This window comes from Colletotrichum siamense (genome assembly GCF_013390195.1).
Source record: "Colletotrichum siamense strain Cg363 chromosome Unknown KSG_Cg363_contig01, whole genome shotgun sequence".
In the NCBI taxonomy this organism is placed as follows: domain Eukaryota; kingdom Fungi; phylum Ascomycota; class Sordariomycetes; order Glomerellales; family Glomerellaceae; genus Colletotrichum; species Colletotrichum siamense.
Window position 1 is genome coordinate 7,839,191 of NW_023501014.1, and position 24,583 is coordinate 7,863,773.

The following is a 24,583-nucleotide window of genomic DNA, read 5'->3' on the forward strand; positions in this document are numbered from 1 at the left end:
CCTTCTGGCTGTCTTCCTTCTTTTTCTGGAGACGCTTTGCTCCGTAGTCACCTTCGCTTGAACTATCCGTCATTTCTTTCGAGTGGGATGTGTATGAAAGCAAGCTCAGCACTCAGTGAGCGGATGTGGGGAATGAGACGACTTTGATCGTTCGAGTCCTCCTCCAGTGCAACCCGTGGGCCTGGACTAGGACTTCAGCAAATCATCCACCAACTCTTTCACTCCAGAAAAGTACCATTGCGGAAAGCCCAAATATGGTGCTCGAAGTCGGGTCTCTAAACCGCCAGACCTTAGAACCGTTCAGGACATGGCAGCTTGAGAGGTCGGGATGCGAAGACACCATCGACTCGGACGCTGGGAGCGACCTATTCTCATCATTGGTGCCACGGCAATGCTCCATACACCATGGAGGCTGCCCCTCGAATTCAGCCCAAACCCGTGCCCCAAAAGACGCGGAGAGTCCCTTGATACAATGTCTTGAGCTCCTCGCAACGGCCTCACCGAAGGCTACCCCAGCGACTGAACAGGCCTCCTCCTCCTCAGCCCGAGATCAGTCGAACACTGCAGTTACTTTGAGCGAGAAACATGAGAAAGCCGACTTTGACTTTCCTAAACAACTTTCGCTGCTTAAGCTCGAAAAACGCCGCAGGCCAGATTCAGACGTCGACGGACCACACACGGCCGCCCTGAGCTCCAAGAAGCGTCGCTTGAGACTTCATCTAATCACCAGCCGACTGTCCCAGCCGTACTCACTACCCGCGACGCACATCATCAACCGTGACGGTGCGGCTTCGGGCGATAAGCGGTTCGTCAAGCTGGCTGCGGTGGCCACCTCGCCGGAGCACGGGAAACCGGGCTTCAACCGTGAGAGCTCGTTGATGTTGCGGGCGGCCGTGTTGAACAGAGTGAGACTCCGAGTGCGGAACGAGGCGACGCAGCGGGGCGACGTCGTCATTGCCGTTGCGGCTGCCAATGCTGCTGTGCTTCACCATGGCCAACAGCTTGCCACCGGCGCAAGGTTCGTCGCTCCGTCTTTTGCACTTGCCGAGAGACAGGAACAGCCACCTCCGCGGGTAATTTTGATGCGCCCTGGCGTAGTAAATACCCCAAGTCCAAGTGCTCTGTCGACGCAGGTGGAGAGGAAACCGTCTCCTCCGAGGACGCCGCAGTCCACACGCACGTTGCCGAAATCGCCACGCTTACATCCAGCCCGCTCGCCTAACTTGACGCCGTCCGAGACCATGTTGGAAGAGTTGGATGACGACGCTCCTCTGGCGTTCCCGACGTCAGACCAAGACTGCCAGTACGCTTGGGCTGACGAAGACGACCTGGAAGACGTATACTCAGACTTTGGTGCCATCTTCGGCGGGTCGGCACAGACCCGAGATGGTGAGGATGATGGCTCGTATGAGGAGTATCTCGATGAGCTGGACGGGATATCGTGGGTTGGCCGGTGATACCGGGGAGGCGGTGAAGCTTAGATCGCAAGGCCGGCGAGTGTTCGGAACTATATTGCTTGCTCAAGTTGAAGAGCAAGATCTAGGCCAATGTGAAGCGGGGCGCGTTCTTCAAAGGCGGTCCTGCGATTGATGAACAACGCGAGAACGTCAGAAGAACGTCAGGAAGAACGAAAAGTGTGAGGATGATAACGAAGTTCAAAACTTGACTAAATAGTGAGCATAATTGCACAGAATAAGAGAAAGAGAAAAGGCCGCAACGCCTGTCATTGACCGTATACAAACCTCGCCGGCTTTCTAGCTTGCTCAATCTCTCAATCACTCAATGACTTGATGTAGAAGACGCATTTTTCACCACGAAAAGGGAAAAAAGCGCGTTGAGGGAAAGAAGCACAGCATACACAGAAAACCTTATCTCTTGGCGAAGACAACTTCACCTCAAGATATGATGCCATTGGGTATCGCCGGAATTAGGCCGGAAACGGAACTTGGGGCAAGCTCAGGTGTGTCCTCGAGACGAGGGAGGGACCCTTTGCGCCTGGAAGACCCCGCCGGTTCCGATGGTCGGCCCGGTCGGACATCTCCCCGGGTTGGGTTCCGCCCCCGCCGCCTTTACAGCGTTGGGGACGGGCGGGGTGTTTGGTGGGGGTTCATTTAATCAGGCGAAGCACCACCCCGGATTTCGTCTGATTCAATAAGCATCTTCTCGTGTTCCCTTTGACCTGTACATATGTCTATTCGCAGCATCATGGCAGAAGTACTAGACACCATCGTTATCGGAGCTGGCTGGTCCGGCGCTGTTGCCGCCCGCGAGCTTGCCGGCAAGGGACGCAAGGTCCTGGTCCTGGAGGCCAGAGACAGAATCGGAGGACGTGCCAACACCTGGGTCAAGGGAGATGTCAAGGTTGATGTTGGATGCAGCTGGATTCATGGTTACCGGGAGGGAAATCCTGCTAGACACATCGCTCAGGATTTCGGTGTTGTAAGTCGATATGATTATGCATGACTGGCGTCAGGCTAATGAGATGAGTAGGCTGCTCACCTGCCCCAGCCTGCTGAGGGCGTGATTTATGGCCCCAATGGTTCGTTATCACGTTTTGCCCTGGACCAGAATTGCCATAGCTGATGCCGTGAAGGCCGCCTTCCCAGTTCTAGTGCCGATAGCCTGCGTTCAGGCTTGGGTGCTGCTCAGGCTTCTACCAAGCTTCCCAACCCGCCTCCCCCATCGTCTGCCTCATTGGCATCTGCCTTGCTGGCACCCAACTCGGCTCTCTTCTCAACAGCCTCCGACGAATCCTCAAAGGATCTGGCCGCTGCTCTCGCTCGATCCCTAGAGGTCCCGCTGGGCCTCAAGCTCGAAAAGGCTTCTCTCAAGTGGGCTGGCTGGGAGGGCGCTACGGCATTTGCAGGTTCCGATGCTGCTCCCGAGGGAGGTTACCAGGCTCTCGTCACCAGGGTCGTCGAGGATGCCAAATCCAAGGGTGTCGAGGTGAAGCTGGGTACCAAGATTGCGGGTGTATCACACAGTGAGAGCGGCGTCGTTGTCACGGATACCAACGGCAACAAGTTCACGGCGAAGACGGCCATTTCCACCATCCCTCTTGGTGTCCTCAAGACCCTTCCCGAGAGCACCTTCAGTCCCGCTCTGCCACCCCGATTTCAAGAGGCGATTAAGGGCACCCATGTTGGTGTCCTCGAGAAGCTTCTGCTTCAATACCCCAGCGCCTGGTGGCCCGAGGCCGACAAGGCCGGCTCCTATACCTTCTTGCCCACATCCACTAAGCCTGTCACCGAGAGCTCTACGCCCCTGGAAGTCTTCGAGGCTTCTACTCTGGTCACCGCAAACTTCGCGGCGCCGTCGCTACCGGGCCCGAGCCCAACTCTTCTGACCTATCTCTCAGAGACTCCTGCCACCGCCCTTCTGCGACACGACCCGAAGGATGTAGCTGCCGCCTTCCACAAGTTCCTCATTTCCCGGTTCCAACCGTCCTCTCAACCCCCAGAGCCGACAGACACCAGCCTGACTAATTGGCTGACTGACGAGTACTCCCGTGGTGCAACAACAACTCCCTCTATCATTTCAGAGAACGGCGAGCGTAGTCCTCTTGACTTCAAGGAGCTGAGCAGGCCTGTCTGGGACGGGCGCCTTGGCTTTGCCGGAGAGCACACCGAGATGGAGCACCGTGGCAGTGTTGCTGGAGCCGTCGTCAGCGGGTACAGAGAGGCCGAGCGTGTCGGAAGACTGCTCAAGTTGCTCGAGGAGAGTGCGAAGTTGTAGATGACATGCGGCGTACAAGATGGGCTTAGATAGACACCGTAGATATGGGGAACTACATTGGGCTAGCCGTATTGAATTTAGGCCTCGGTGCCCTTCCTTCCTGGCACCGCTTATTGCTCGCTTATGACATTATTCGTTCGGGACTCGTTCGAGCGGAGACCCTTTCGTCGACGTGGATACGTTTTCAATCCTTCAATGAGAAGCCGCCTGCAGTTTGGATGCCCTGTCTCTTGCGATGTCGCACATGGCCTACTCAGATTAGCACACAACGTCGGGCTTCGGGCGGCTCCGGCCTACGCACTTGTACCGCAGCGCGCTCTTCCAGAGCGATATCGCCGCGGGCGATGCGCGTGCGCATGTCCTCCATGATCTCAGGACGGCCCCTCCCATTTACGAAGACAACGTATCTCAGACCAGGGAATCGGATCTCGTACTCCGAGTTCAGCGCAGCCAGCTCGGTGCCATCGCCGGTCTGTAGTTTGGCTTGCTCAGCGACAGATTGAGCGCTCTCAACCTTTTTCGCACCCAATCGAGGGTGTGATCCGATTATCGCATGAAGTTCGGTCTTGTGGGAGGGATCGGCGGCGAGTGCCTCGAAAATCTTTTGGCAATGGGCGATCAGTTCGTCGTAGGATTCGAATGAAGCGGCGGTTAACGAGGGGAGGAGTAGAGCGTGAATCGCGGGGCTTGGTTCGAAGAGAAGATCGAGGATTTTGGTTTGCTCTTCTCCAGAGAGCTGAGCGAGAGTACTGATGTCGGGGAGTGAGGTCATTTTCGCTATATTTCCGCAGTTTGGGACGAATTGTTACTGAATTGACTTTCTGAAGAATGAGTTAAAGAAGCCGAGGTGCGAACTGCGCGACGGGTGTGATATCATGGCTCGATAAGTCGATAAGATATGATCGATAAGCCACACGTGATGGAGTGGCTCGTGCTGGAGTTATGGGTCCACCGCCAGCTGCTACTACCAGGCAGGCATCGAGGCTGAAGATTTGTTTTGGAGAGAAAAGCCGACGCGAACCATCAAACGGCCATTACATCGCGACGTTTGATAAGATGCTTTGCGCAAGTGAGTGACGATACTCCTCGATTCAATTGGAAGTATCTGACGCGTTTTTCAGTTTCGGGAGAAGCTCCCCAGGAGCCCGTTGCCTCAAAGAAGTCGGGTAGGTAGTCGCGCGCTGCGCCCGACAGATGTGGCTGGCTAACAACGGACAGGCACCGTCTTCGAGAAGCGCTTGATCGAAAAGTACATCGAAGAGAACGGCACCGAGCCCGTTACCGGAGAAGCCTTGACGGCCGACGATCTCCTCCCGTTGACCCAGTCGCACATCGTCCGACCTCGACCCCCGACCCTGACCTCCATCCCAGCGCTGCTGGCGACCTTCCAGAACGAGTGGGATGCGCTAGCTCTTGAGACATTCAACTTGAAGGAGCAGCTGGCAAGAACGAGAGAGGAGCTCGCTACGGCTCTGTACCAACACGATGCCGCCGTCAGGGTTATCGCCAGATTGACAAAAGAGAGGGATGAGGCCAGAGAGGCGTTGTCCAAGGTCAGCGTCACCGCTGGTGCTACAAATGGAGATGCAATGGCTATCGACTCTGCCGAAGCCCTTCCCGAAGAGCTGGCCGAGAAGGTCAGCGCCAAGCATCAAGAGTATGTCTTTCCAAGGATGAGTGTATTGCTACGGTTAACTGACACTTTGCAGGCTGTCCAAGGGTCGCAAGAAGCGTCCAGTTCCTGAGGGCTGGGCTACCCCCGATGATATCGCCTCCTTGGACACTGTGGCCTCCACGTCAACACCCCTTTCGCAAGCCTCCTCTCTTGCCCTCGAGGGTAGCTATGCTGCCGTTGGTGCCCGCGATGGACAAGCGGCGATATACTCGGTCGAGGCACAGCAGGTTGAACGCCAGGTTGCAGTCAATGAGCCCGTTCTCGACTCTGCCTGGACTGGAAGCAAGCTTATCTTTGCCACGAGCAAGGGATCCGTCAAGATTTTTGAGGGCGGTGCGGAAATTGCGTCGCTCTCCGAGCACGCTGGACCTGCCACGTCGCTCAGCGTTCACCCCACGGGTGAGCTGCTTGCTTCCGTTGGTTCGGATAAGAGCATTGCATTTTACGATCTTCACGCTCTGAGAAGAGTCAGCAGGGCATACACAGACGCCTGTAAGTTGTTGGCCCGTCGCATAACTCTTTGCGCCCATCACTAACTGCCGCAGCTTTGACATCCTCTGCTTTCCATCCCGACGGCCACCTCTTCGCCGCTGGTACGGTTTCCGGCGAGATCAAGCTCTTCCACACGACAAGCCTCGAGTTCGCCACTGCGTTCTCTCTTGGCGCGCCCGTTGAGGCTGTGACTTTCTCAGAAAACGGATTCTGGCTGGCGGCCACGGCGAAGGGCCAAAGCTCGGTTACGATTTTCGACTTGCGCAAGGAGGGAGACGCTGCTAGAGCCAAGACGCTGGAGACGGGCGGACCTGTCCAGTCTTTGGCGTGGGACTATACCGGCCAGTTCCTTGCCACTGGCGGTGCGGGAGGTGTCACTGTTCAGCAATACATCAAGAGCTCCAAGGCATGGTCGGAGCCTTTCAGGAGTTCCGTTGCGGCGGCGTCTGTGAAATGGGGCCCCGGAGCCAAGCAGCTGGTTTCTGTCAATGAGGATGGCGTCGTTTCTGTGTTTGGAGTTAAGGCGGAATAAAAAGTAGCTGGAAGTATCCGGATTTGCCGCATGTGTATTATAGGCAGTAATGGGGCGGACAAGTCTATCAAAATGATATCCGACGTCTTGGGCTCATATTGAATGTATAAGAAGTGTTGTTTTCCTGGGGTAATGGCCTCGATTTTGTCTTGCGACGGAGCGCATTTGCCGGGCATTGGCCGTCGCCATGTGTCGATCTTGGTGCGCAGTAATTCCCCGGGCGTACCTAGGCACCTTAGTTGAGAACAGCCCGGCATCTATCTTAGACTCTCGTCCCCAATGAATCACCACCGAAACGATCACACATTCATCAGTGAGTTATTAGTGACCTTTCCTGGGGGGCCAAGGTATGACATAAGCACCGTAGGCCTAAAGCCAATTTGCACCGTCATTGTGATGGGCGCTGTCAAGGTTCTTCGCTTAGCGACATCCCTTCGGCAGGCAGGTACCCACGTTCCCTGTTGGCGCAGAGGGGTCCAGCTTATCGGGTTCAATCGCCCCTGCACCGTGTGAGCTTATCTAAGGCGTTCAGTGTCGGGTGCTCCGTCCATCCATAGGCTCGGATCTAAACAACATTAACGCAACCGCCACCAACAACACCTCTCACCCAGCCTGGAGGCAATCTCGAGGCTGCGTGCACTTTGTCCACCAGACTTGCTCTCAACAGCAACACCATAACCCCGACAACTTTGCCGCCTCCGCAGCTGGGAATCCGACCGCGCACAACTTTGCCCACGGGATGGTCGCACAACTTTCGCGCCCGTCGTAGGAGATTCACTCCTACCTACCCTATTTCTCCACCGAGAAGCCGCGACTCAGCGCCACGACCCATACCTGACGTACAGAGGTACGCCTCACAGCTACCTGTGGCCTGGATCTCCCTGGATCTTGCTCTGCGCATTTTTGACGACACGGTTTGTTCGTGCACACCTTTCTGTTCGCATTACTCGGGCTTAGGACACTAACACATCTCTAGCGCCAACCCACCAGGCTCGGAACTGGATCATGAGTCTAGATACTTCGCCTGAACCTTCTTCGCCTGAACCCTTCTCCTCCGATATCGATATCCCAGCAGTCGACGACGACGACATTCAGGCCTACAACGAATTCTTTGCCGCTGCTGAGGACTTGGTCTCTGAGCACTCCGACCACAACTCCAATCCCTCCGATCGACTCGGCCCGCGTTCGCCCTCCTTCGACTCTGAAGCCGACGCACAACACGATTGGGACCCGGAGGAGCTGTCCGAATCTCCAGAGCCGCTTTCAGACCTAGACACATCACCCTCTCGGGACTCGTCAGCTGACCCATACGCCGACTTGTTTTCTCGTCCCGATTCCTACCCTTTGTCCCCTGATCTCGAAGGCGAGCTCGAGCTTGCCCTTCTTGCCGAATTAGACGAGCTTGACGATCGACTGCCGCCCCTCATAGAACACAGAGCACAACGACCCAACCGCCCTGGCAATATGGCAGCACCAAGACAGGCCAACGCCGCGAACGGCGCAGGTGCAGGTCCCGATGTGCTGGTCGACTTGGAACTGTACTTTAGGCAGGAGCGACCCCAACGCAGAGCTCAGCAGAACCAGCAAGGCCCAGCTGATGTAATCGACCTCACGAACGAGCCAGACAGTCCCGTTCAATCCCATGCGCCACGACCAAGCGTGAATCCTCGACGGCAGAATTCGCAGGGACGCAACCCTCCAGCACTTGCACGAAGCGACAGCAGCATCCTCGCCGGCAACGCACCCAACGTGATTGACCTTACGGATGACTCTCCCGAAGTCCCGCGCCGCCGACCCGACAGACAGTTGCCTCCAATTCCAGGGAGAAATCGGGAGCACAGGGACCGAGGCGGTTTCATGCCTTACAACCCGGCGAGCGCATTCAGTGGTCTGGCTGCGGGACTAAGGAGACACCTGTACCCGCTCCGTCTATTTCCCGCTCAAGAGGAGGACGTTCAGCTTCTCGGCATTTTGCATAATCGGATCAACCCAGGCGACCTGAATAACCCGCTCGGGAACATTCAGCTGCAGTACGAGCATAACGCTTTCGACCGCGCGGAATCCCCAAAACCCGTACACCAGCCTCCGCCTCCTGCGAAGCCAGGTTACACGAGAGACACAGGCTCTGACATGGTCGTGATATGTCCGTGCTGCAACGAAGAGCTCGCTTACGATCCCGACGTCCCCGCGAGCGAAAGTCATCCGTCACGCAAGGGCAAGCGGCAGCGTAGCGAGCACCACTTCTGGGCCCTAAAGGACTGTGGACATGTAAGATGTCCCGCCCATATGCAGAGATATAGGTTGAGACTAACTGCATTTAGGTGTACTGTGAGGAATGTTTCGAGAACCGCAAACCAACGGCCAAGCGCCGAAACACGGGCTTACCATCCAACCCCGAGGGTAAGATCATTTGCTCGGTCGATGGATGTGACACTCAAGCTGGGAACAAGGGCTCTTGGGTTGGGATTTATCTCTGATTATCGCGGCGACGATCGCAAGGATTGTTGGCTTGGCAGCCACAGGCAGAGGGTTGGCGTCATCCGGGTTAGCGGGATGCATTGGCTCGGCGTTTGAATTGGGAGGTTGGCTTCACTGGAACGGAGATTCCCCCATCATGGTATAGGTTTGACTTTGCGTTGCTTTACACGCTGCATGGGCGTCAGTGGTTTCCACGGGGCCATCAGTATCAGATGGGATCCTCAAAGGCTTAGGAAACCGAGAGATACATGACAGCGATCCACATTACATAGCTTTAGGCCTCGGTCACTCTGAGGTTATTGTGTATAGAGCCCGCAGGGGCTAAATCTGATTATGATATCATTAACCAGGATGAATATACCACTTGGTATCATGTCGCTGAAATTCATGCTATTCATTCCAAGACCCACTCGTGTTCTGCTGGTTCTAAGGGTATACAACGCCTGCACCACCGTCCCCTGAAATGCTCAATGTTATCGTTTATAATACTTGTCCGTTGTCAAAATGCTGCTATGTCTCACGAGGCCCCTAAACGCCGTGATGATTCTTCTTCCATGCGTCTCAAAAGTCATCCAAGTCGTCATCCCAATCAATAGCCGCCAAGTCCATTTCAATCAGGGGTGATGGTTGGTACTCGGGACCTCCCAGCGAAACTCCGGAGGACGGTTCACTATCCACCTTCGCCGGGGACTCTATCTCCAACACTTCCTGCGACGACATCATCAAGTCCTGAGTACAAATCAGGGGAAAAAAGTCGTCAAACATGGGTTTCGCGGCGGCCGGAGGCTTCGGCTGAGGAATGCGGTTGTGACTGATTTCCTGTAGAATGCCCCTGGGTTTGGGCGTTATCGGTGTCCTGTGCAGGTGGTCGTTTCTGGTGGGTTTTGTTGTCGTCTGGCCGTATTCTCTAAAAGGTGTAGGTTTCGTAGGGGCCGGGCGCGCGAAAGTTGCTCGACCCGGCAAGCCCCTGTTTGGTTTCTCTGTATAGCGTTGATTCCCTCGTTGCTTGGGATCAGGTGTCTCAAATTTGGCGGTGGTAGGCAGTTCTGCCTGTGGCGTGTGGTGCACGCTGGTGAAGCGAGCGCTGGACGGCTTTGCAGTTGGTCTAGAGTTTCTTGAGCTTTTGTGGGACTCGACGCCACCCTCAGTACGAGGTTTCTTGGCCTGATGTGATGCCATATCGCTGATCACCGGCCGGGTCGGAACACGCCATTGCGTTCGCTCTGGTAGGCTATTTTCCAAGCTAGTAAACCGAGGAGACTCGTATTCCTTGAGGGAAGATTGGGCGAAGGCCTGTGAATTCTCATCAGGCTCATCATCCTCGAGTTCTAGGGCCAACTGCGAAGCTGTCGGAAAGAAGTCGTCGAAGCAGTCCTGGATAATGGCCTGGGTGCTCGGCGGCGGCCTCTGAGGCGACAACTCCTGCGGTGATGGCGCCTGCGAAGAGCGCACTTTCGGGGGAGTCATTCGCGATCGAGGAATTGGAGGAGGGGGCATATTCGGCGGCGGCATCATACAAGTAGATCGTTGCGGCGGGGGTATTGGGGGCGGAGGCATCTTTGATGGCTCAACTGCTTGCCTTCGCTCAACCGGCACCTGCTTAACCAGGCCAGGCTGAACTGGCTCCTGCTCATTGCATCTCTGCTCCATCTGCCTCTCTGCAACTCGTTTAATCCCAGAGTTTGAAGTCTCAACAGGGGTTGCTTCGGCTGGAATTGGCGGTTTCAAGGGCTTTCCCTCGCTTTTCTTGCCCTCTGTGGACTTGGGTGCTGGCGCCCGTGGCCCGAGAGGCTTCTGGTCTCCTAGTTGAGCCGTGTCTGCCTTCTTCTTGACAGCTTCCAGAAAAACATTTTCTTGCTTGACCGAGTCTTTTTTCTCTTGCTTAACGGGCTTAAGATGTGTGGGCTGCTGGCCTGGCAAGAGTCCTTTGGGCATCATGAATCGTTTCGTTCTTGACTTTGCAGGTGGTTTCGGTGGATTCTCCACAGGTGTGGGATGAGTAGAATCAGCCTGAGCCGATTTAATTACCGGCGCTTTAAACACAGGAGGCGGCCGTGGTGCTTGTACGAAATTTGGCCTCAACACTGGCGGGGTCTTGAACTGAGACGTCGTGGGCGCAGAAGGGTTTGATTTGAACTTTTGAGAGGGACGAGGTGGCGGCGGCATAGATACCCGGCGCTCCTGAGAAGCCGCACTTCGGGGCGAGCGTATCGACTGGCTGCTGGTGGGAGCATGATCTGCCAACTTGGTCGCCGTGGCGACGTTGGGTTTCTCGGTTTCGGGGATCGGCTCACCCGACGAGTCCCTCTTTCTGCTCGTCCCATTCCCACGTACGAATCTTGCGATAGTATCTTGACTGGGACGACAATCAACTAGGGGTTGTCCTTGTCGTCGTCGGTTCTCGCGGGCCTCCTCTTCCTTTGCCTTCTTTCGATCTCGTGCCTGTTTTGCCTTGACAGCAGCGCGTTCCCGCTCCAGCTCTTTCTTGATCTCCTCTTGCCTCTCCTTCTCCCACTTTCGTTGCTCGGCTTTCGATCGTCGAGGAACCTTGTTCGCTTGTTTGTAGAGCTTCTGGGCCTGCTTCGACGTCATGGGCGGCCTACTCGGAGCACCGCCTGGAGCGCCATTCGAGATGACGCTGAAGGTGTTTTGATGCGTCGCCATGATGACGGTACTCTTCTCGGAGACATCGTCAAGGGGAGAGGCGTTGCTGGATCCAGCAGAGAGTGCGGTGGTCGGTTGGGAAGCAGCTCGATGCCGTCGGGATGGAAGGCCAGGCCGCCACTCGTTATGGCGGGGCAATCAACACCGAAGGCACTGTGACTCCAGTGAGACAATGGAAAGCGCGACGCGTCGGGGGAACTGAGCCACGTGATATTTTATTCAAGCCACACCGCAACGGTTCCCGGCGCAGATTAGCGCCACGCGGGGTACCTTTCGGCTGGCACGCGCCACAAATCGCGGGGCCTTAATTCTTTTTTTTCTGCAGCACTGCTTTTTCACAAATCGCAGCACATGCCGGCCGCTTCTTTTTCGACACTAATTATCCCCCAAAGAACTGCATAATGTCGAAGCGCGCTGCCGACGTCGAAATGGGCGATGCCCCCCTCAAGGGTGGCGATCGCCCTGAAGGCATGGAGATTGACGACAAGGACCCCGGCATGGGCGAGTTCGAGGACGAATTCGAGGACGAGTTCGAGAGCGAGAGTGAGGACGGCATCATGGAGGCTGGTGTTGACGGACGCCCAGATGCCGAGAGAGAAGCCGAGGAGAAGGAGGGTAAGAAGTTTGCGATCCCCTCAACCGTCCACAGACTGACAGATCAGGCGCAATGGAGGTTGACCAAGGCACATTCATCGTCGGACGTAACAAGCTCGAACCCGGCCAGTCGCTTGCGCCAGACCCATCTACCTACCAGATGCTGCACAACATCAGCACTCCTTGGCCGTGCCTTTCCTTCGATATCCTGCGAGACAGCCTTGGCGACAACCGCAAGGTCTACCCCGCTACCATGTACTCCGTCGCCGGTACACAAGCAGAGAACGCCAAAGCGAACGACAATGAGCTGTTGGTCATGAAGTTCAGCGGCTTGAGCCGCATGGAGAGGGGCGAGGAGGACTCCGATGATGATGAAGACGACGACGACGACGAGGACTCCGACCCCATTCTCGAACACAAGGCGATCCCCCTGAACTCGACCACGAACCGAGTTCGCGCCCACCAGATCCCCAACCAAGATCCCACAAAGCCCCCTACCACCCTTACTGCGACCATGACCGAATCTTCCAACGTCTTCATTCATGACGTTACTCCTCACCTCTACTCCTTCGACAACCCGGGCACCACCATCACCGCCCAACAGAACAAGCCAGTCTCTACTATCCGCGCCCACAAGGCCGAAGGTTACGCAGTGGACTGGTCCCCTCTTGTCCCTGGTGGCAAGCTCTTGACCGGTGACAACGATGGTCTCATCTACGTCACAACACGCACCGACGGCGGCGGTTTCGTCACCGACACCAGGCCATTCCAGGGCCACACCAGCTCCGTTGAGGAGATCCAGTGGAGTCCCTCCGAACAGTCCGTCTTCTCGTCCGCCTCGAGCGACGGTACCATTCGCGTTTGGGACGTGCGCAGCAAGAGCAGGAAGCCTGCGTTGACGATGCAGGTCAGCTCGGCCGATGTCAACGTCATGTCGTGGTCGAAGTTGACAACGCATCTCCTCGCCTCTGGCGATGACAACGGCGAGTTTGCCGTTTGGGATTTGCGCCAGTGGAAGCAGAGCTCGACGTCCGCCAAGGACAAGCCCTCTCCCATCGCCAGCTTCAACTACCACAAGGAGCAGATCACGAGCGTCGAGTGGCACCCCACGGACGACAGCATCGTCGCTGTTGCGGCGGCCGATAACACCGTCACGCTGTGGGACTTGGCTGTCGAGCTCGACGACGAGGAGAGCAAGGACACTGGCGGTGTCAAGGACGTACCGCCTCAGCTGCTGTTTGTGCACTACCTGTCCAACGTCAAGGAGCTGCACTGGCACCCTCAGATCACTGGCAGCTTGGTAGCTACCGGAGATGAGTTTAGTGTCTTCCGTACGATTAGCGTTTAGACGAATGTGGATAGTCAAAAATATGGGATACCAAAAGTTTGTTTGTTAAAGAGAAGCGAGCATCGTCTGTGATGCGTGAACATTTATCTGGCCTGTCTCGGTCGCTACACGTGGATGTCAAGACTCTTGGGTTCTGTGAGTTCGGCCGGGCAGCGAGCCGATTGGAAGATCTCGATGCGGCTTGCTTGGTTGCACGAAGCCCTGAAGAGCCTCGTATAACCCTGGCAACTCGATGTTTGCACCCGGGTATTACTCCGATAGTCACATGGTGGGCTTATTTTGGGAGCTTCGGTGAGGCTGCCTCGCCGAGCTCGCAAGACAGGGGCATCATGATGGTGCGAGGAAGTGAAGCTTGCGGCATTTCATCGGTCGTTCGCAAAAGTTGTGGGAAATTTGGCATCTCCGTTGGCGCATCGTGAGTTTTTAGCTTCAGCTTTGGTGTACCACCTGCCAAGAGCCAAAGTGGTTTGTTTCTCATAGACATGATGGAGGATAAAAAGGGCGAAGGACCCCCGCCAACAGCAGTCTGAGACTCAGGACAAATCAAGAGATTCAGAAACTTCACAGCTATCAATTCATTCTCGTCATAAACGTCAACATGCGCAACTTTTTGGGTTTTCTCCTTCTCCCAGGCCTGGCTCTCGGCAGTCCGGTCCTCCAAGCCCAAGAGCCAATCTTCGAAATCCACCAAATGTTTGCCGGTGGCAAGACGCCCGCAGAAGGAAGCTTGTTCGTACATTTCAGCCAAGTTGTCAATGCTTCAAACAACTGACATCATATGTCTAAAGTGCCCAATTCACCATCAGGCCGACCCCCAGCTCTGGCCTTGTGCTGTGCCGGGTAGACATGCCCGCGTCGCGCATAGTTCCTACAGTCACAGAGACAGTCTGCAAAGATCCAATCGAGCACACTACCGCGAACCAAATCACCTTCAGCCTCACACCGATGGGCGACGGCATGCATTTCAACGTCTGGTATGCCTTCACAAGCCATGGCGCGCTGCACGGAGAGAGGCACTTTGGGCCGAAGGAGTTCGACAACGTGACGCTGTCTGACGGCAGGGGCTGGGTTGTCTCTTACGTCGGAGAACATTGGTTCAACGTGACCACCAAGACTGTCATGAGAAGCCCTGCGAAGGAGCTGGGAACGAAGATCGAAGAGAGCCATGCATAGACAACAGTCTGGAGCCAAGTTTGTGCGAGGAGCTTCATGGGTATGAGAAGTAATGGTTTTGAGTATTTCGGACGGAGTCTATCTGGTGTGGAGAGAGCTTAAAGATCTGCGGTTGAGCCTCCATAAGAGTGTATCTGAGCAGTTTAGTAAACGAAGGCTCAATTAGGAGCTTGTTTCACTCACAGTCTGATCGTAACACCCTGCCGGCGTCTGGTACAAGTAAGCGCCCGTGTTGATGAACACTTCCTGGTTCTCGCAGACAAGCCAGGCAGCCAGGTTAGGGCGTTTGATATCCGGAGTGCTCCATGTAAGTGTATCGCCCTGGAAGGCGAACGTGCCGTACGTGTTCTTGGTGGTCGCGAACCACGTCTCGAGCTTCCGCTGGGTTTTGTCTGCAGGGTTCTCGACGTTGAGGTACAGCGAAGACGAGCCAGTGAGGTGAACCAGTTGACCATCCTCAATCTTGAACTGACCGGCGGTGCTGGGCGAATCGAGATAGGCCTTGCTGGGCGTGCCCGTGGGCTTGGCTTGAAGGTAGCTGTGGTAGTTTGGCGAGGCGACCGCACGAATCCAGTACCAACCCGAGACAAGGGTCGTGGGGACGGAACCGCCGCCTCCAGCTGCTGTTGTCGTCACTGTCACAAAAGTCGTCGTAGCACGGGTACTGGTGCCAGTTACGGCTGGTGTGCTTGAGGCTCTGGCCGATGTGGTTGTTGGTGTGCTTGATCCCGGGATACACTGGCTGTAGTAAGGGCTATTCATGGTCAGTGATTGAACACTTCTCGTGGACAGAGGCCTTTACTTCAAGACTGAGCAAGTGTATCCGCTCACGCAAGAAGTTGCGCCGGTCCAATTCTGCCCTCCACCTGTCACCATATTAGTGCTGATGTTTTGAAACAAAGGCAATGCAGACTGACATTGTCCCCATGCCGGAGCAGTGCTCTGGGCTTGAACCGAAGCCACCAGTAACAGGCTGGACGCCAAAAGATTCATCACGCCCATCTTGAAGATGGTTTGGTGACAGAGGTTGAGAATGGGTTTCTACAACGGCTGACGACCTTGGCGATCATACCAAGCATCAATGCCAAGTTTAAGAGTTTAAATACTAAAGCTGTGCCAAGAGAAAATGGTTGCGTTGCGTTCCCTTCCGGAAGCCCCATCAGCTGGACAATTTAACGGAAGCTTCTCTTCCTCTCCTTGACTGCAATTTGGTTCGTTCAATCAGAATGAGCAAAACGACCCTCGCCAACTCAGATACTAGTGTCCGTTGGGACAACGGCGCACCAGGTATATTAATTGCACCTTTCAAGGTAGCAACGCACGCCGGATGTAGGCCCGAACCAGAACAAAACCAGAAGGGAAAGATTTATGCGGAGTGAGTCCGGACGTCGGCTAAGTGGGCTTCGCGGAGGTCAGGCTCCGGATCTCAATCGGTCAGCCCGGACGACGCCGACTGCACATGATGCCCATTGAACTTGAGCCACGTGACCAGAATTTGTAAGACAGAAACACATTTGATGCGCATGAATCTTCATGATGAGTGTATGGAAAGAGCTTTGCCATCTGGGCGAGTGCGAATGATAAGGATTATTGGGACGACAAGGACTAAAGATTGACTTGTGATTATGGAGACGACTAGGAACCAGATTCTTGAACAGGAAGATGAAAGATTCAAGCTGACGCCCGAGCGATAAAGCCACTGAGGACATCAAGCAAGAAAGGGTCCAGTCCCATAACCTCCGCCCCATGACACAAGAGATGCCAAAATTCAGTCCGGTCATCGCCGCCGGCTTCCAAAGCTCCAATACAATTTCCACCACCGGTGGCCCCCGCGACAAAGGTCAACGTCAACAGGACCCAGCCAATGGCGTCTTCGGCGCATGTGCTTCCAGAAGGCTGGCGGAACTCGATCGTTCGCCCATTTTCGTTCCCGAGAAGACGAGCAAAGTTCCACTTGTAGACCTTTCCGTGGACGAAATCCTTTTTTCTGCCGTGGGCCCGGCCGTACGCGCTTGAGGCGGGGAAGATGCACATCGCCTCGACGACGGCGGATGTGCCGCGCTGCGAGGCCGTGTCGAGGATATCCCAACAATCTTCCATGGTCTGACAGCGTGCCATAATTGGATTCCAGCGGTTGCTTTGGCACCAATATGCTGATTCTCTGTCAGCGGGCACCAAGGCGTCGAAGCATGCCTCGTAGGTAAGAATTGCCTTGGACAGAGCGGCTAGCTGATACGGCGAGAAGTCCTGGCCGTCTTGGCTGATGTGGACGTGGGTGCTGCACTGCGGAATATTTTGGATCGATGAATGCTTCTGGATGGCGGAAAAAATGTTGCCCGTGTCTGCCAGCCAGAGGGAATCGAGGCTGAATATAGGAGACACCAGTTCAAGTGCCCCTGGATCAACGGTCAGTCTTTTCTCATCGTCTCGGATACCCTTTACAAACAGTTGTTCTTGGATGAATGTTGAGGGATGGTGATCTCCTGAACAATGGACCATTTGCGGTAGTTTGGGTCTACCTTTTCCTTGACCTGGTTGTTGACCCCCTTTTTGGTGAGACGGGCGCTGGTGTCTTGGGCCATGGTAAGCCACGTTTTGTGCTTCTTGCTACTGTTGAACGAGAGTTCGAGCTCGAAACCAAAGTTCAACGATTGATAAGCAGCCATGATTGGATATTTCAAGAGACGTTAAGTTTGAATACGACAAGAGCTGATTGTAGAGACACACGATGGTCACCACACTCAAGCTGAACAGCGGCCAGGGACATTATATGAACTCGCCGACCACCCCGGATATATCCAACCTCGGAGCGTCGCTAATGTCGACACTTGAGTCGCCCAATCCTGTTTCAAGACATGAATTACCTACGATGCTCGTCTCGCGTTTGCTGAGCAGCCAGCGCCAGTCTCCTGATCTACAGAGTCTCTTCCGGAAAGGAGGTTACAGCCAACCTCCTATCGACCTCTAAGACCATGGTATTGTATGGAATCCAGACCAACTTTTCTGTTTCATAGGCTCACAACCATCATTCTCCATGAGAGTCATCGCGAGACGCTCGCCGCCGGCGCTTGAGGCAGGAGAAACTCTGCCATGGACACTTGAATGTTACCCCTAAGCTTCCAGCCAGCTTGTACCGACTGTAGAGGTGGGGGCCGGCGAGGCCAGAAGCACTAAGCCTTGCGGTCATCGAATGAGATTACGTCTTTGACACTTGGAAGCGCCTCCGTCATTTAGAGACAGCCTGATCTCCAGGCACATCCACTTGGCGGCGAGAGATGTACGCAGGGACCAGGCTGGGCCAGACCGCGAATAGTCGACGGGTACATGGGCGTCAACTCGAAGGTCTCGACGGCCGACTTGCTCGCGCTAATATAGGCGCCGATGAGGGTCGTGAAGGTGTGAAAGGCCTGCGTGGAGGGGCGGCGAGAGCCATGGATGAGGTTGGAGCTGGGGGCGGGCGGGCGCTTTGGGGATGGGGGGATTACGACCTTTGCGAGACATTCCATGGGGTCATCTGACGCCGGGACAAAGGAGGCTGAGAGGCTGTTGGTTCGTTCTTCCGACTTCTTGTTCGCAAGACTTATTGGTAAAATGGCCCGACAACTTAAATAGAACCTGTTAGGTCGGCCGAGGTTTACGTTGTGTGTCGTGGCCACATCGCTTGACGATGGCCGTCCACAGACCCGGACTCTGTGAGGTTTGTGTGTCCCCCCGCAGTTGGGGCCTTCACCCTCACCAACTTTGCGCTTGCAAAACAGAACCTCCAGGGCGGCTGTTTGGTCAACCTTGGACCATATCCAGGAGAAGTGGTGCGCCGATGACGGAAGTACGGATCCATCGTCGACAGGATGTTAGTGGATGGGCGCATAATGAAGGCAACTTGGATGGGGAAGTGAGGGGGAATGAGAAGTCGTTATCGCAGTGCCGGAATGAGATATCGACTGGGATGGTGCGTAGTGGATGGTGAGGATCGCGGTTGAGAATGAGAAATAGCCTGGCCTCCGGTGCTGGTATCCCTCCTCTGTCAAGACGGCGGTTGTCCTGTCGCATTGTCGAGCAAAGGCGCCCTTCCGGCTTGACCATCAAGATCGGCAATACCTTGGTATTGTGACCAGCTATCCGTAGATCGATGCACAGGACCGTCAAGTCAAGATCCAGTGACTTGGGTCGCATGCAGAAGGCGCCGGTTCGGCGGCCTGTACCAGGGAGGGGTGTGGAACTGCGCCTGCGATCTTGGAGAACACATGCAGACGGCCGCATGAGGTACAGGAGAATACCCTCGTTGACTCATTAAGCCTGTCAGAGCGAAGGATGGAAAGTGACAAATGCTCTTTTGTGTGTTTCTCGAGCCTCTGTAGGTGTTCGGCGTGGATTACGGATGCTGGGTGAGGTGGCCAATGACGGAAGCTTCAGGGAGCCAATAGCGCCTTCCCCGGGCGAGAGCACCTGGAAGGTTCCTCGGCGGCTGACCCCACCTGCAGTCGCTGGAAATGGAAGCTGACAATTGCGACTTTTCAATGGATTTTCTTTTTGAACTCATATCGCGACGGCGATGATCAAACTCACATAACCCGAGTGAACATATAAACGCCAAACAGAGAGCCACGGGATCTTGCTTCTCACCATTGAAACTCCAAACTGAACTGCGCACCCACAAAGCCACGCAGCAGCAGCGATATCGAAAATGGTCGTCATCCACGCTTCCAACCTCGCCGACTTTGACCGGCTCAAGTCCGCCAACACGTACCTCGTTGCCGACTTCTACGCAGACTGGTGTGGGCCCTGCCATCAAATCAAGCCCATGTACGAGAACCTCGCCAACACCCACGGCCAACCGGGCCATCTGGTCTTTGTCAAAGTCAACGTCGACTCTGCGACCGACGTCGCCCGCCGCTACGGCGTGACCGCCATGCCCACCTTCATGTTCTTCGAGAACGGCCAGCCTTACAACGGCGGCCGCGCCACCATCCGCGGCGCTGACCCGCGGAGCTTGACCACTACCGTCCAGCAGCTGGGCCAGTTGGCGAAAAAGAAGGCTGCCGACGACACCGCCGCGGCCGTCAAGAAGGCCGAGGCCGAGAGGAAGAGGAAGGAGGCCGAAGAAGCCGAGAAGAAGCCCGACGACGGGTCCACGGTGTCTGGGGGGTACACCCTCGGCGGGCAAAGTGGGAAGAGGTCCGACTGGAAAATGTCCCTGAGGTGAGAGGTCTCATTGTGGCCTCCAAATTGATTTCACAAGTTTAAGAGCAAAACAGCATGGGAGGAGTCTCGGTAGATACCAAAGTAAATTAAATGCATACGTCTTGAGGAAACTTTTCATGTACTCCAATCCTGAGCCTGCGCCTATCGTTGCTTGTTACATCTTTCCCCCTGATCGCCTTGAACAAACAAAACAAAACAAAATGCCAAGTATATGTATGTATGCTGTTGTCGTCCCTTTCTCTCTCTTCAGCCGTTACGGGGGTATATGGTATCTTGTTCATGACTAATGCGCCTCGTCAAGTTGTGTCCAGAATATCAAATCCAAGTAGACACTCATTCATCCATCGTCGTCATCATCTAAATTTCACACTCACTTACTCTTTTCATTTACCGTCCTCGACGAGCTTGCCGCACCCAACGCAAATGAGCCGTTGTCGCCCGCCGACCCTCTTGGCCTTGAACTCTCGACTGCCGCACTTTTGGCAATTCATCTGATCGCCTTCGTCGCTGGTGTACTCCGAGCTAAGGCGGCTAACTATGGAGTTCATACGGCCGTTGGGGCCGCTGTCGCCAGGTCGCAGCAGCTGGGGATCGGTCTCGACCTTCTCTGTAATGTCTTTCTCTATACTCGTGCCATTTTGTTCCTCCTCGACTGTCTTGTCGAAGATGCCCGGGCCGATGCTCTTGCGCCGAGACGCCTTCGTGACGTTGCTGGCCGTCGTCGGTGTAGTGTCCGCCGTGCTCATGCTGTGCCGGCCTTGTCCTTGTGACTGCGCAGCGCTCACGTTGCTGAACGATACAGATGAGCGCAGCGACGAGATGCCACGCCATCGGTTCAGGTTCCAGAACGAATAGCTCGCGCCTGCAGGATCCAGCCGAAGCTCATCGCTTTCAGCATCGTCTTCGTCCGCCGACCGGAACGAGAAGCTCGGCGTCGGCGGGATCGACGGACCCCTCTCCCGGGATGCCCGGCTTGACGTCGGACTCGCGGGCAGCTGCGGCCGCGCTTGCGGTGAGCCGGCATACGGTTGCTTCCGCGCTTCTGACGCAAGGTTGGCTGCACTCGTGTTGATTGGGGTTCGGGCCGCTTTGTTGGGCGACAGAGACCTCTCGCTCTGAGATGGCGTGAGAACCATCGAGCTGGGACGTCCATGCTCAATCCCTTGCCGCCAAGAAATAATGTCAGAGCTAAGCTGAGAGGCACCCGGAGCCGCGGCTCGCGTGATGGAGCTTCGGCGTGAACGATTATGGCTGCCAACGCTGGTGCGAGTTGCGACGCTTCCGCTCCGACCCACCATACTCCCCGTTAGCCGGCTCTCATGTCTGCGCTTGATGAACGCGCAGTCTTGACGGAACACTTTGATGACGCCAGATTGGTCAGTCGTGACCAGAATCTGTCCGTCAAAATGCTTTGACTTCTCAATGTACTGAGGGGATTCCTCGGGCTTCTTCACCTGTGTTTTGGTGTCGTCATCAGATTGGCCTCCCTGGCTGGCGATGGACTCTTCGAGGCTCATAAGCGTCACGGGCGGTGGGTTGCATAGATCGTACAGAGGGTCTCCCGAGCCGCCGAGAAGTTGGCGGGACTTAGTCGGCGCGAAGATGGCCGTCGATACCCGGTCAGAGTGTGCGTCAAAGTATTCGCAAGGCTTATCCTTCTCCGAGTCTGCCGAGCGCACCGACCAGATGTACGTCTTCTTGTCTTCGCTTCCCGACACGATCCATTGTCCGTTATCACTGAAGTCCGCATGAATCTGACTGCAGGTGTTCTCCAGACCCTTGAACTTGGCGTCCAAACTCTTATCGCGGAGGTTGTACAGACGAACTCTCGAGTCGTTGGAAGTAATCAGCACCTTGACCTCCTCATCGATAACCATGGTCTTGATTCCAGTGATCTTGCTGCCTTTGGCGTTTTTGCCCCTGGAAGACCGGACATGGAGTTGGGACACGTTCTTGAGGCCGTCGGTATCGTAAAACATACACATGCCCGAGTAAACTCCTGCAATGGCCGTCTTGCCATCGGGCGAAAACGCCACTGCCGTAATCAAGTCTGACACATGCGCCGAGTAGGCCACGGCCTTGTCTGGAATGCTCCAAAGTCGGAGCGTTGAGTCAAGGGATCCCGCCAAGAAGAACCGATCGTCCGTGGGATGGAAGCAAATTGATGTGGTGAAATCATTGCTTTTCGCGGCGAAGAGACACTCCTTTCTGCTGATGTGCCATAATCGAATAGTCTTGTCCATCGATGACGATAGCAGAAAGTTGTTCTTGCTCCAACTAAGGTCGAGTACCTCTCCCGTGTGACCCCGGAACTCATGCACCGGTTTGCTCCGAAACACAGGCGCACTAAGCCTCTCCCCATTGGCGTCGTTGGCACTTTCTTCGTCTTCATGCCGCCGTCTCTCTTCATGAGTCGAGATCACTGCCCAAACCCGTACCACTTGATCCTTTCCGGCAGCAGCGAAGTACTTGCCGTCTGGGCTAAATTCGGTTGCCCAGATTGCGCCGCCATTGTCCGAACGCCGGCTACCGTTCGACGTCGTCACCGTCGCGCCTTTTTCGTCGTTTGCTTCGGGTTGCGGGATTGTCAGCTCTTGGGCAAGGAACATGCGATTGAACTCGCGGTTCTTCTTGTTGTGCGCCTTGATGCGGATGTACCGCGGGGGCTCCTTGTGATGGGGGATGTAGCCGGAACCGATGACAGAGGAAAAGACATGCGCATTATTGCCTTCAGTGCGCTGATCGCTAAAAACAGATTCCTCATCGTCGTCACGTCTCCGGCCGCCGCGCATGCTCAATCGACTCAGGAATGAACCCCCTACTTTCCTACATGCCTGTCAGTACTTGCGCCAAAGCCAGCCCATCGACGGCACCCACTTGTTCTTTGGAGCATCGAATGCGTGTACGGCAAGCTTCGTTGGCTGCTCAGGGTCGGGAAGAGGACTGTCTGGAGGTCGCCGGAGTTGTGGAGGAACAGTGTGATCGGTGTTGGTTCGCATCAATATGTGCTTCAACATGTCAGCTAGGTTGCCCTGAGAAGCACCGAGATAACGTCTCACTTGGGATAACGGGTCAATGGCAGCTGGAGAATGGACAGCGGCGGGGGCAGGCTTGACGGGCTTGAGCTCCTTCGCATTCGGAGTCGTACTCCGGCTCAGCTTCGTAGGCGTCTTCTTGGCGAAGGTCGGAAAGCTGCTGCCTATACCACGATTAGCATCCACCGTCCACGTCTGCGCCACAAGGGCGACGATCAAAGGCTCCCGCAGGTCGGGTGTCCAGCGGTGGGAAATGAGAACAGTGGCTCCAGAGCAGATCGTCTTACGTACCTTGGGTCTGGGAATCTGAAGCGGCTGGCGACTTCTGAGGCGTAACAGAGGGTTCACGGCTCACGGGGATTGGCAGACCAGGCTCGGAGGCGGACGCCGGAGGCAGAGGATGGGGTGCTGGGCCGTCATCGCGACGGCCGGCGTCCGAGAGCTTTATGGTGGACGTAGGGGTCGACATTTCCCATCATGCGCAACGTGGGCAAGGGGAAAGCCGCGCGTAAAGCTGGGTCGTGGAGGAGAAAGTTGGGTCGGTGTGATCTGAGATGTGTGTAATTGCTAATGGGTGCGCGCGCGCGGGTGAGCGAGGTAAGCGCGGGAAGGTAAGCTGAGAAGTGCCCTCGGTGGCTTTCGTGGATCTCGAATAAGCGGCCCTGTCTCTGGTGGACAACAGGTGGTAGTGAAGAGCAGGACGGTCGAGTGAAAAAGTAATACGAGCGATCCGAGAGACCCGATGGCCACGAACGGGATTGGACGGGGGAACGGGTGCGGCGGCCGGAGGGCGGGATGATTGGCGCTCCCACGGAGAGTTGTAGATGGCCGACACAGTTCAAGACAAACAAAGAAGTGCGATCCCGCGGATTGGAGATTGGGGTGGGAGGTACCGAGTTCTCGTTGGCAGGCCGCTCTTCCTCGTTCCCGTCGTTTCCGATACGACAAGCAACAGGAAACCAAGAAAAAAACAAGATGGAAACGAAAAGAAGCGGACCGCCTCGGACAAATTGAAGTAAGGTATCTGACGGTCGGTGTGTTAGTCGCGCGCGCGCGGTCTGAACGTGTTGCGTGTGGTGGTATTAATTTTTTTGGTGATGGTGAGGCGGTTGGGCGGGCTGCGGGTGGTTGGGAATGGACCTGGACCTGGACGTGGACGTGGACGCCGGGGCCGAAAACACATGGGAAATGGGAATAGTGGGAATCGGATGCTTGGAAATGGAGGCTAATACGGAGTACGCGGGATCGGGTTGAACCAGTCCGCGTATTCCGGGCGAAGCGACGGGGTTGACATGCGCAGTGAAATACCTAGAAGAAGAGGTCGGGGAAAGACAGGGCACCGCTGCGACGCACCTTTCTTGGGCACTCTCAACCAAGCAGGTTAAGGTAAGTAAGTAGGTATTCGCAAGCTACTGAAATGCCATGCAGCAACTTCAACTGCAGCTGCAAGGTCGATGCGTAATGTCGATGTAATAATAAGCGATGACTTTGCACCAGGACTCGGCCGGGGACTGGACTTGGACTGGCTGGCTGGACCTGCAAGACTGGACAGTGACACACACAACCTTGAAAAGCAGTGCAGATGCGCGGCTTGATCCGCACAGCTTCCTTGCAATTGACCAGGATGGGTTCCCCTCGCAAAGCCGCAGACTGTG

General features: G+C 55.6%; 12 protein-coding genes across 12 annotated transcripts; 7 read left to right on the forward strand and 5 right to left on the reverse strand.

Moving 5' to 3' along the window:
* Nucleotides 1-254: 254 nt before the first annotated feature.
* On the forward strand, nucleotides 255-1,457 carry CGCS363_v001978 (uncharacterized protein; the record flags this gene model as incomplete). Its single annotated transcript, XM_036633827.1, has 1 exon — nucleotides 255-1,457. The coding sequence occupies one exon, from the start codon at nucleotides 255-257 to the stop codon at nucleotides 1,455-1,457; it is 1,203 nt and encodes a 400-aa protein (XP_036501748.1).
* Nucleotides 1,458-2,205: 748 nt separating this feature from the next.
* On the forward strand, nucleotides 2,206-3,735 carry PAO3 (Polyamine oxidase 3; the record flags this gene model as incomplete). The annotated part of the gene is made up of 3 exons (XM_036633828.1): nucleotides 2,206-2,439; nucleotides 2,491-2,539; nucleotides 2,594-3,735. The coding sequence occupies 3 exons, from the start codon at nucleotides 2,206-2,208 to the stop codon at nucleotides 3,733-3,735; spliced, it is 1,425 nt and encodes a 474-aa protein (XP_036501747.1).
* Nucleotides 3,736-3,984: 249 nt separating this feature from the next.
* Nucleotides 3,985-4,507, reverse strand: CGCS363_v001980 (uncharacterized protein; the record flags this gene model as incomplete). Its single annotated transcript, XM_036633829.1, has 2 exons — nucleotides 3,985-3,987; nucleotides 4,037-4,507. The coding sequence occupies 2 exons, from the start codon at nucleotides 4,505-4,507 to the stop codon at nucleotides 3,985-3,987; spliced, it is 474 nt and encodes a 157-aa protein (XP_036501110.1).
* A 284-nt stretch (nucleotides 4,508-4,791) lies between these two features.
* Nucleotides 4,792-6,434, forward strand: prp19 (Pre-mRNA-processing factor 19; the record flags this gene model as incomplete). Its single annotated transcript, XM_036633830.1, has 5 exons — nucleotides 4,792-4,804; nucleotides 4,857-4,901; nucleotides 4,954-5,392; nucleotides 5,445-5,902; nucleotides 5,956-6,434. The coding sequence occupies 5 exons, from the start codon at nucleotides 4,792-4,794 to the stop codon at nucleotides 6,432-6,434; spliced, it is 1,434 nt and encodes a 477-aa protein (XP_036501111.1).
* A 1,005-nt stretch (nucleotides 6,435-7,439) lies between these two features.
* rfp1 (E3 ubiquitin-protein ligase complex slx8-rfp subunit rfp1) lies at nucleotides 7,440-8,911 on the forward strand (the record flags this gene model as incomplete). The annotated part of the gene is made up of 2 exons (XM_036633831.1): nucleotides 7,440-8,702; nucleotides 8,756-8,911. The coding sequence occupies 2 exons, from the start codon at nucleotides 7,440-7,442 to the stop codon at nucleotides 8,909-8,911; spliced, it is 1,419 nt and encodes a 472-aa protein (XP_036501112.1).
* A 562-nt stretch (nucleotides 8,912-9,473) lies between these two features.
* Nucleotides 9,474-11,576, reverse strand: CGCS363_v001983 (uncharacterized protein; the record flags this gene model as incomplete). The annotated part of the gene is made up of 1 exon (XM_036633832.1): nucleotides 9,474-11,576. One exon carries the CDS (start codon nucleotides 11,574-11,576, stop codon nucleotides 9,474-9,476), a length of 2,103 nt encoding a protein of 700 aa, XP_036501113.1.
* A 401-nt stretch (nucleotides 11,577-11,977) lies between these two features.
* rrb1 (Ribosome assembly protein rrb1) lies at nucleotides 11,978-13,518 on the forward strand (the record flags this gene model as incomplete). The annotated part of the gene is made up of 2 exons (XM_036633833.1): nucleotides 11,978-12,191; nucleotides 12,239-13,518. The coding sequence occupies 2 exons, from the start codon at nucleotides 11,978-11,980 to the stop codon at nucleotides 13,516-13,518; spliced, it is 1,494 nt and encodes a 497-aa protein (XP_036501114.1).
* A 598-nt stretch (nucleotides 13,519-14,116) lies between these two features.
* On the forward strand, nucleotides 14,117-14,691 carry CGCS363_v001985 (uncharacterized protein; the record flags this gene model as incomplete). The annotated part of the gene is made up of 2 exons (XM_036633834.1): nucleotides 14,117-14,247; nucleotides 14,307-14,691. 2 exons carry the CDS (start codon nucleotides 14,117-14,119, stop codon nucleotides 14,689-14,691), a joined length of 516 nt encoding a protein of 171 aa, XP_036501115.1.
* A 98-nt stretch (nucleotides 14,692-14,789) lies between these two features.
* On the reverse strand, nucleotides 14,790-15,693 carry cbhC (putative 1,4-beta-D-glucan cellobiohydrolase C; the record flags this gene model as incomplete). The annotated part of the gene is made up of 4 exons (XM_036633835.1): nucleotides 14,790-14,825; nucleotides 14,875-15,445; nucleotides 15,494-15,557; nucleotides 15,609-15,693. 4 exons carry the CDS (start codon nucleotides 15,691-15,693, stop codon nucleotides 14,790-14,792), a joined length of 756 nt encoding a protein of 251 aa, XP_036501116.1.
* Nucleotides 15,694-16,362: 669 nt separating this feature from the next.
* On the reverse strand, nucleotides 16,363-17,357 carry CGCS363_v001987 (uncharacterized protein; the record flags this gene model as incomplete). Its single annotated transcript, XM_036633836.1, has 2 exons — nucleotides 16,363-17,087; nucleotides 17,138-17,357. 2 exons carry the CDS (start codon nucleotides 17,355-17,357, stop codon nucleotides 16,363-16,365), a joined length of 945 nt encoding a protein of 314 aa, XP_036501117.1.
* A 2,018-nt stretch (nucleotides 17,358-19,375) lies between these two features.
* Nucleotides 19,376-19,894, forward strand: THIO-1 (Thioredoxin-like protein; the record flags this gene model as incomplete). The annotated part of the gene is made up of 1 exon (XM_036633837.1): nucleotides 19,376-19,894. The coding sequence occupies one exon, from the start codon at nucleotides 19,376-19,378 to the stop codon at nucleotides 19,892-19,894; it is 519 nt and encodes a 172-aa protein (XP_036501108.1).
* A 382-nt stretch (nucleotides 19,895-20,276) lies between these two features.
* CGCS363_v001989 (putative WD repeat-containing protein) lies at nucleotides 20,277-23,397 on the reverse strand (the record flags this gene model as incomplete). The annotated part of the gene is made up of 4 exons (XM_036633838.1): nucleotides 20,277-22,719; nucleotides 22,771-22,901; nucleotides 22,953-23,092; nucleotides 23,220-23,397. The coding sequence occupies 4 exons, from the start codon at nucleotides 23,395-23,397 to the stop codon at nucleotides 20,277-20,279; spliced, it is 2,892 nt and encodes a 963-aa protein (XP_036501109.1).
* Nucleotides 23,398-24,583: the final 1,186 nt, after the last annotated feature.